Source organism: Haliotis asinina, chromosome 16 (genome assembly GCF_037392515.1).
Source record: "Haliotis asinina isolate JCU_RB_2024 chromosome 16, JCU_Hal_asi_v2, whole genome shotgun sequence".
Lineage (NCBI taxonomy): Eukaryota > Metazoa > Mollusca > Gastropoda > Lepetellida > Haliotidae > Haliotis > Haliotis asinina.
The window spans coordinates 22,365,720-22,376,269 of record NC_090295.1 but is presented as its reverse complement, the minus strand read 5'-3'; the positions used below and the strand labels follow the sequence as shown (position 1 = coordinate 22,376,269).

The following is a 10,550-nucleotide window of genomic DNA, read 5'->3' as shown; positions in this document are numbered from 1 at the left end:
CGAGCGATCTTGAATGTAGGTCAACGTTGGTGAAGAGACAGACAGATGTAGACAGGCCGAATGATGACACATCTCCAGTATTCCTCTGAGGGTAAGTCCGCGTGTGTCCCGTCAACACACTAAAACTACGGGGCGAAATGAGACCAAGGGTACGGAGTAATTTACTTCTAATCTGCATCAAATGTCCTATGCGTTTTTGTATCCTGTTGCTTCGTTTCTCTCGGTTACATCCCCTTTTATGTTTTGCAGATGTTATTTTCTTTCATCAGTGCATAATGTAACGAGGTCACCTTTTTATACTGACCACGACGCACACGTACCTAAGGTGATGACAACATGGCAACAGGTAGATTGCTTGGCGAATATTTCCCTCGAGTTAACAGTCTTCTACGTGTATATAATCACAGTTATTTAGCACATTGATAAACCTTGATGGCGCAAATGTATTGAATGCACTGAATTTGCGTATTAATGTTTGTGCGTTGAAAAATAAGCAGTTTTAAAATCGCGAGACGATGTCTTAGAGTCTTGATATCAATTGAGTTACCGGCCTCTTCGCCCAATATTAAATATATTTATTCATATCGGCTGAAAAGAGGGCAGGACATTTCCCACCTGACAATTTCCATCCGGACAATTCCCACCCGGACAAATGCCACCCGGACAATTCCCACCTAGGGCAATTCCCTCCCGGACAAATGCCACCCGGACAATTCCCACCTAGGGCAATTCCCACCTAGGGCAATTCCCTCCCGGAGTTCCTTGACCCGCCTGAAAAGTAGGTCATTGTCTGAATTGGTTCTGAGACTGATATTTCGGTTTGATTCTCCACCAAGGGAATCTATTACAGTGCACTCAGAAAGCTTCAGCAAGAGGGTCTGTTGTTACAGCAGGATAAAGACGAATTACTTGATGCTAATATAGGGCCGCGACTAGGTGCTGAAAGTATCGTCTGTCGCTACTTCCGGTACTAACCAGTTTCCCGGCTCTCATTGCGCTCGCCAACATACAATATACGAGACGGAGCCCAGTCTACTTCCAGTACCATATTTTTGGTGACAAAGCGTATATTCAATAACCATTTTTTGGGGTTCCAAATTGCTCGACCGCCAAATATGACTTTATTAGACCGGACAAAGTGTACAACCATAGTAATAGCTGCTTAATTTGGAGATGGTAAGATTAGAAATAATCATTTCTTCAATAATGCTCGGTTTACAATCACCCCTGTGCTAAGATCGCTTTGTACAACGACACACAGATACGTCAGCACCGTTGAAATCGTAAGAATGCTGGTGGTGGAGTAACCTCGTGGATAAAGCGTTCGCTCGTCACGCCGAATACCTGGGTTTAATTCCCCGAATCAGTACAACGTGTGAAGCCCATATCGGTGTCCCCCGTCGTGATATTGCCGGAATATTGCTAAAAACGTTGTCACAAACCATGTACAAGAGTGACTGTGGTTTTACGCTGCATGTACCTATGTTCCAGCATCATTAACGCGGGGAATACCAATAATGACCTTCATTGTACTCACCTTCGAGAAATCCCTTATAATATTTGCCTAACGAGATTAAGTCCGTTGAGTAAGTTAAATAATTTAAATTAACTGATCTGATTCCTTACATTCAAGACATATTGTATAATTTTGTCTCCAAGCGACAAAATATTAGAATATAATGAAAAGAAATTATTCTAGATTTCCTACACATTCCCTCTAGAGGCTGCCACAGTGCTTACTGTGCTCCCAAAGTTTACTTCTCAGGCATAGCGCAGTGCTTGCTCAAACGCTGTCGTTTGTTTCCCTCGATCATTGTATGTCAGTCTCCACATCGTATTATCAGTTTCAACACCCTGGGAGTTTATTGTGGCTCCCTCATCCCAAACATCATCTATTAAATGGTTTCTGCACATCCTAACGAGGTACCCAGTTCACAGCTGGGTCGACAGGGACACAAGTTCACTGCACGTTGCTGTATCACCAACTACATGTAGGTATGTGCACGTACTCATGTGGCCGTCATATGCAAAAGAATTCGTGGGTTATTTTAAGCGCACGGGGTTGAGTACTGTACACTGTAGTGACCTGAGCGTGACCTCAGAAAAGGAACTAATGCTGCCTATGGGCCACTGTTTCGTCATCACCATTGTCAGTGTGTCGAAATCTCATTTCGTGGAGAACTATGATTAATGTACTTCTAGGAACTTCAACTGAGTCCTCGTGGCTGAAGGAATTTCTACACTGCACCCTAATCCCTCTGTACCAAAGCTGTTTAATATCGTTTAAAAATCTATATTACGTTATAACACTGGTTCCGTTTTCGAAAAGTCCATTTTTGTTTTGGTTCGTTTGTCCAAGGGAGCTTGTTTTGTGGGTTGCCATTCGCTTGCAGTGTTCTTAAATGCACGCTAATAAACTGAAAACTGGTTTCGTTCTATATGTCAGTATCTCTTTGGCGTTTGCACGATCTTAACTTGCAGGATTCAAAACGTTCATATTTTTGTACCATGGGGTGACATTCATTTCATTACAAATGTATTTTTGTATTAATGGACTGTAACGCCGAGGTTTTTAATATTTTGGTTTTACTGTGATTTACGTTGCCGGTTACTTCGAGATAAAGCCTTCATCGTTTAGTCAGAGCTATCTGTGTACCACGTACACATACTTTGCTCTTTTTGTTATCACTGCGGGTAATTTTGACTGTACCATACATATGAGTCAAGATTAAACGCCAAGGAAAATGACTCATGCTAATGCATGATTAGCAAAAGGTTGTACATTAGTACGTTAAATGTGGTGTTCAATAGTGCAGCAGTAAGGCGCCTAGCTATGACGCTGAAGGCGCGGGTTCGATCCCCGGTGGAGGCACTTTGGTTTCGGGTCTGGAGCTGGTTACATTGGCGTGGTATCCTTGAACAAGATCCACATTGCCTCGGTTCACCAGCTGTAAAATGGGAGCCGCGTGTATGTGCTGGCAGTCTGAGTCTTCAGTTCATTGTGTCTAACAGGCAGCATGGGTGTATGATCCCCAGGGAGTTCAAAAAGTTCAATAGTTTCGGAAAGTGTCCTATAGTAATAGACGTGGCAACGTGCTAAGCTATGAGAGCCATATTGGCGGACTATTTTACTATTACTAAATGTGATGGTACATACATACATACATACATACATACATACATACATACATACATACATACATACATACATACATACATACATACATACATACATACAGACGCACGCACGCACGCACACACACACACACACACACCTCCATCCATCCATATGTCACAACGTTCCTTGCGCCTCGTCAGGTGAACTGATACAAACAAGATATATCAATGAGTATTTGTACTCACACCCATAGGTGGGAATAGGTCAATAAAGTTAATAGGTCAATCAATATGTCAAATGCTTTCAAAAGTGTATCTATCGGCAAATTTTAATTTAGGACTCTTTTCAAGAGTGAGAACATGGCTTTGGTTGCCCTATAAGCGAGTTCTTTAATAGCATCGTCGTTGTTGTCATTTTCATCATCATCACAACACATTGATATAATGCACGCAAAATCTGCAGTAAATTTATCACAAACTTCAGGAAACAAAATATGCACAAGAAACATTTTGTTTCAGGTAGGTAGAAGTCAGCGAAAATCAAACGTACATTTTAAAGTGCATAAAAAAGCAATTTGAAACTAAAATCGTTTGTTAAAATGACTCCCCCTTCCTCTGTGTATCTGTCTTTGGGACTGAAAATACATCATAGTCATAAGTGACAAGAAAATACGATCATCAAATCTAAGGTTTCCTGCGTTGCTTCCAAGTCCATAGTTGTAGTGCAGAATTGTGGCATTTCTCCAAGACAAGACCGGATTTATTTTTAGTAACACCAACACAAAATCCATTTGACCGGAGAAACACGTGACCATTGAGACTGACCACCTCCCACTCCTGGTTTCCTCTCTGACCGTGGCAGCTCTGTAGCACAACGTTATCTCCATATCCTGAATCTAAACATTGTCCTCCACTTCTAACCTCATGATGCTCTGTGAAATCCCACAGCTGATTTCCTTCACCATGACAAGAATACAACAAAACATTCACGGAATCCCCATTCTTTTCTCCTCCCGAGTCGAGGCAATGGTTACAAACCTCAACATTTCGTATCGGCCCTGTGTAAATACCGTTTCCTGGGATGAACTGATCGGGATAAACATGTGTCAAATAAAACTCAAACTGATGACATTGCAGTGAGTCTCTGAGAGCTATCCTATCCGAAATGTCGCCATAATCCACAATGCTACCGTCGTAATTGTCTGTAAAATGTTTGTATTTGTCCAACCATACATTGGACACTCGAGCTATGTTTCTTTTGTACCTGATGTCACTTTCCTTCGATGGTCGATGAGGATGGTACATGTGCGCCACATTTGAACAGGGAATAATCTCCAGTCCACCTCCACAGAGCCATGTCTTGACAGATAACTCGGTATTCTCTCCGCCCCAGATTTCCAAACCAGGATCAAACATACCAAGCTTCTTGAACCAATTCCTGTTGACGGCAATGACACATCCAACCATAGCTGGAGACCGAACTGGGTCAGTCTCCCGTTGTCTCTTCTTCCACTCCACTTCTGACATGACGGACCAGGTGAAGAAAAGATTGGGGAAGGTGAGAACAGGTATTCCCAGACTCTTACTCTGCCCCCATTCAATGATTTGGAAGCTTTCAGAATGTACGGAGTGAAGGTTAGGGGTAGTTATTATGCTCTGGTTTTCGGCAATCCTTGTCACCAATGGTTCCAGCCAGCCAGGAAAACATTCACAATGTGCGTCCATGAACACTACTACAGGAGCGGTGGACTGTTCAAAACCAATCATCCGTGCTCTTATCAAGCCCTGTCTGGACTCAGCTCGCAGCAGCTGCACCATGCTGAATCGGGAGACATACTCCTCCAACGGTTCCTTCAGAACCTTGTCTGTAGATGCATCGTCCACTAAGATGATCTCCTTGATGAGATGAGGCGGGGTATTGTCCATGATGCTGTGGATAGTCCGTAACAGGACTGACCAGTGCTCGTTGTGGAAGATAATGACCACACTGGTTTCAGGGAGGTTGGGGTCTGTGTACAGCGAGTGACATCCTTTAAGACGGATATCAGGCAGAGATCTCTGGAGAGGTATGAGACTGCTGATGTAACTGGAGTACTCCCTCTGCTCGAAACTCCTTCGAAACTTCTCTGCCTCTTCTTTGGGAAGTTTCGTGACATTTAATATCAGTCCTGTCCCACTGACCCCTGGATCCCTCAGATTCATTAGGGCAGACACAAGTGTCACATTGGGATCGTGTGGATGGTGTAGACGTAACAAGGCATCTGGCAATTCCCGAGACAGTTCATTGTGATTCATCCGTATACTGTACTTCAGAGCGACTATGACACTTAATAATAAACCAATAAGGACAATTCGTCGTTTCCGTAGCCATCTGCGAGGTGAGGCCATAGTGTATAATCCTACAATAGTCATGAATGCTCAACTGCTCGATCTGAAGTGTCACCGTCAAGCACATCACGGCGTTTCGCTCTGTTGGACATCAATGAACAGCCTTCTTCATAAACTGTTGACCGTCAGATATGATAACGTGGTAAACATTGCGATGATTTCCTGCATAAGTATAAATCCTGCTATCTTTCCCAATATGTGTTCTTATCGTAAATGTTATTAGTTGGCTTGTATTTGAATTTGTGGTGCTTGTGTGTCCTAACGGTGGGTCGGGAAAAAAATATTTCTATTTCAATTATCAGACAAAATTAACATTGTCGTGTCGATTTGGAGTCAGCTTCCACCATTTCTATTTTCATTCTTTTTCAGCAGCACAGTCCATGTGTGTACTAAACAGAAAATTATTTTTTCACATCGGATGCCTTGTGGTAGGTCAACCATGTCACCGAACTTGAAATATTTCGCTGGTCCTCGGTTTACAGGACAGCCTGGGTGTACCGATGCACCGCAAAATCCTAATGTGTTTTTCACATGATGCGCAGTGTTATACCTTTGTCTCTGAAAACCGTCATATATGACATTAAAAAAGTTTAAAACTTTTGCAAGGAAGCACTGAAGTACGGAAGTGCTATAGGGACATGAATAGCTGCGGAAAAAATGATTTTGCGAAATGTACTGTTTTTGCAATACAGTAAAGTCCCAATGATTTGGGGGACCTTGTAGTAAATTCGACTTATCGGTGTATTCGGGACATAGTTATATCTATGAGGGTAGGGAAAACGTTTATCGAATATTGAACAATTCCTTTATTCAACACATCATGTCAAAATATAGCACACCTATTTATGTGATATAGATAATGAAAACAAAGAGTATAGAAATATGAACGCATTTCAATTGCAGCACAGGGACCCTCTTAAAATAAACGAACAAAATCTATCGTCAATCGACAGCTATACATGGTGCCATCTTGAATCTTGGTGAAACCAAAAGGCGAACTCACCTGACGTTAACGTTTGTTTCTGTGACTTGCTCAAACATTGACCCACGAATTTGCAGACGCCATACACAAAGAACGTAAATAAAATATCCCCTGTATTTCTGCAATGAGAGGTTTTAACGCATACAGAAAACGGAAAAACATGAGCTTTTCGGACCCGTATGACATAAAAAAACGACAAAATGTTTGAAATGCATGTTGATTTTCTGATGCCGATTGAAAAACAACAACCTGATTTTCATATAAAACCATGTTTGCACAAGACTTAGTATGGCCATGGAATGTTGAATCTATTGGTGAATGCGAACATTCAAAGAGTCATTCTGCGTGTCTTGCACAAGTAAAGGTCAATACAGAGTGTACCCTTCGTGAGATTATATGACAGCCAGCTCCCCCTCACACCCACTGTCAGCCTCCTTATCCTCTGAAGGGGAAACCTGCGCCATTCTTCGAGTAAAGCAGCTTCCAAGTGGGCCGGGTTCAGTACAGGAGGATCCCTTTGTTGCGCACGACGACCAATCACGTCCCAGATGATTAAGATCTCTTTGCATATATTGTGTAATGAGGAAAAAAGCGTGTCGTTAGAGTCATTGGATTTATTTGTATCGTTCAGTGAAGTAAACACATTGCATGTTGTGGCACTTATAAAACCGACACTGTTAATTCGGCTTTCATCCGAATTAACTAATGTAGTTTTACTTATGTAACATGATACTTAATGTTATGGAACGGTGTAAACTGACAGGAGACCTGTCGTCAACTTTGTCCTAGTGCTGAGGAGCAATGGGGTAGCCTTCTGGTTAAAGCGTTCTTTCGTCACACTCAAGCCTGAGAACGAATTCCAACGGTCATATTGCCGTAATATTGCAAAAGGTGGCGTAAAACTAAACAAATTCACTCTCTCGTTCCGATGTAATGCGACCAAATAAAAATGTATTCAAAATGTAAAACTATCGAAGACAAAAGGACATTCGCTATTCGCACTACAAAGTTACAATTTTAGCTACAGCTCAACTTTGGAGAGGCGCGCTGACGCGGGAAAACAGTTCTTTCAGATTTGCAGCATGTGAATCCCTACATATGAAAAGTTCACAAAGTCAAGCTCAATATGATGGTGAACACTTCGTCGCAAGAGGCACCCATGTGAGGTCCATCCCCATCCGTTTTCAGCAGATCGTCATAAGTAAACTGACTGTGACCCATACGAACAACCCAGCTGGGTATACAGCCAACTGTTGACTACAATTCATGAAGTTTATGGGTGTCCTACTTCTTTCGCTTGGGGGTCCCGAGTATAACTTTTGATAATGGGTTTGGTGTTTGAAGTCACGGATCAGCAGTGGAGAGAATGAGCTTTCAGGTGCTACTTAAGCCGCAGCATCAGCCTTGTACTACTTGGAGCATCAGCCTTGTGTTACCTGGAGCATAAGCCTTGTGTTACCTGGAGTATAAGCCTTGTGTTACCTGGAGCATTAGCCTTGTGTTACCTGGAGTATAAGCCTTGTGTTACCTGGAGCATAAGCCTTGTGTTACCTGGAGCATAAGCCTTGTGTTACCTGGAGTATAAGCCTTGTGTTACCTGGAGCATAAGCCTTGTGTTACCTGGAGTATAAGCCTTGTGTTACCTGGAGCATTAGCCTTGTGTTACCTGGAGCATAAGCCTTGTGTTACCTGGAGCATAAGCCTTGTGTTACCTGGAGCATCAGCCTTGTGTTACCTGGAGCATAAGCCTTGTGTTACCTGGAGCATAAGCCTTGTGTTACCTGGAGTATAAGCCTTGTGTTACCTGGAGCATTAGCCTTGTGTTACCTGCTGCGCCGACGTGACCCGGCAGCCATTGGTCTTCTGAGAGCATACACAGCCGGTTCCCGTTCATCTGTTCTTGTTTACCATTAGGTATGGATAACTTTATAAAAGTGAAGTTCTTCTTTATTATATACTTTGAAAAAAATGACATATATTAAAATAAAAAAGAAACGCAAAAGTGGTCGTCACATGTATACTTTATTTATTATAATACATAATCAACTGGTCAGAATATATTGTTCAACTTTGGAACAAGTCATTGTCACTAACCCAGGTTCATTATAGCAAACATGAAACAATGGAATATTAAGAAGAAGGTCATTTGTCCTACATATCTTGTATGGCCCCATGAGAATCCAGATCAACATGGCATTGTACCAGGGATCCATTCAGATTGTGAATTGTGATATAGGGAAGGCCGTTCTGGGATATTTTGCACTCATAAAGCCTTACCAAGGGTAAACAATAAGTCGTCAGAAACTGTTGTGTTTTACCTCGACAATTTCTTGATGTGTGTGGATCGGATATGGAGAAAATCTGAAGTGATAGTTCAAATTCCTGACTGACTGTCGACTCATAACCCTACAGAATCGAAGAATAGATCTTTTTGTAACCGACCGACGACTTGTAACTTTTCAGAGATGTTTATGGCCGACGACTGTGGATCATCTCGGCATGCGACTAAAGAGTGACAGTGCTGCTTTTTGTGTTTGTAAACATTGCGGGATATTGTTTTGACAGTTAATATGTTGTTGCGTTCGGAAAACTTGAACATGGTTTTAGAAATTCTTTCCTGTCTACCATGTTTGTTTGTTGTGTTCACGTGGAAATTGACCAATGAGAGACGTCTTGTGTTTTCAAGTAATTTAGAGATTACGGACACTGTCGATGTTTACCGAGGAGAGGCCAGACGTTTGTTCAAAGAATGAGGGTGGTGCAATTGCGAGGGTCAGCGTTCAAATATGAGAAGCAGGTAGACAAATTGAATACTATGGACAGGGATGCGAAAGACTGACCTACAAGTTCAACACATTTTATGGGTGAAAAACGCACGGTTTGATTGAACCGCACGTTAATATAGTCGAGCTGTGCGATTTTCGATCACACTTCTAGGATCGCGAGTGTCACCCCTTGTGTATTTATTTTATGAGTATGGCGGTCGAATTTCCTAGTAAAAACATTTCTTCGCCGATTTCGTTCAAATTTGAAATATATGTAAATTATAGCATCTAAAAACGATTATAAGACTGCAAAAGTCTAGATTTATATTTTTTAACATTATTGTCCAAACAGAGATTTGAACCCCTTTGCTAAAATGTATTTTTGGCTTTTCCCTCGAGAGCTAATTAAGGGGCTACGGATACAAACAAGGTTATATCAATGAGTGTATTTACTAATTTGTACAAGCAGCCAGTGTGCATTTATGTAAAATAAATTAATAAGAAGCATGTGATGACAGGACGAGAAATACAGACAATGGGTATACTGTTTACACAAGTGAAGATTTTATACAAGTGATTAGCAGATGCATGTAGATATAAACTTGGATAATTTCTCAAGAGCAGACAGTTTGTTGGATGTGAACAATGATTTCATTTTAGTGGAGTGCTAATAGCTTCAAGCTGATGCCAGTGTCCAGTCATTCTTAGAAAGATATATAGTGAGTGAGTGAGTGAGTTTAGTTTTACGCCGCACTCAGCAATATTCCAGCCATATGGCGGCCACAAAAATATATATATTTCAGTAGGTAATCTGCCTAATTCTCCATATAATATGAAGCTTGGTATAGACGAATGGAATCCAGTAGCATATTTCAAAAATTTACGGCGTATCGTTTCTACAATTTGTAGGCTTTCGTAACGTCAAACTTCACATCCATAGGTGAGAATAGGTAAAATCGATTTGCAGTCTAAGTAGATTTATCCTCAGTATCTTTCGTTACACTCCACTACTGAGTCTTACAAAACCTTATGGGAGGTCGCGTCGGGTAACCTTTGAGATTGACCAATCAGAACACAGCTTACCAAATCGCAAAAGTGCACATTCGCACATGCATTCTGAGCTTTCTATCTGGAAAAGGTTCGTACCCGAACGATTCTGAATGCTATTTAGTGTACTCTCACTTCTGGGTGATGCACATGGTGTGTGTACAACCATGACAACGGTGAGTAAACAGTCGCTGAAAATAGTGTTTTTGGCAATATTCAAGGATGTTACCTTGCGAAAATATTAGCTAATG

At 41.6% G+C, this 10,550-nt stretch overlaps 1 protein-coding gene across 1 annotated transcript; it reads right to left on the bottom strand.

Moving 5' to 3' along the window:
* Positions 1 to 3,801: 3,801 nt before the first annotated feature.
* On the bottom strand, positions 3,802 to 5,412 carry LOC137267696 (polypeptide N-acetylgalactosaminyltransferase 5-like). The gene has a single exon (XM_067802162.1). The coding sequence runs from the start codon at positions 5,410 to 5,412 to the stop codon at positions 3,802 to 3,804; it is 1,611 nt and encodes a 536-aa protein (XP_067658263.1).
* Positions 5,413 to 10,550: the final 5,138 nt, after the last annotated feature.

Coding starts and splice junctions, on each gene's coding strand:
- LOC137267696 (XM_067802162.1), bottom strand. CDS start 5,412: ATGAATCACAATGAACTGTCTCGGGAATTGCCAGATGCCTTGTTACGT.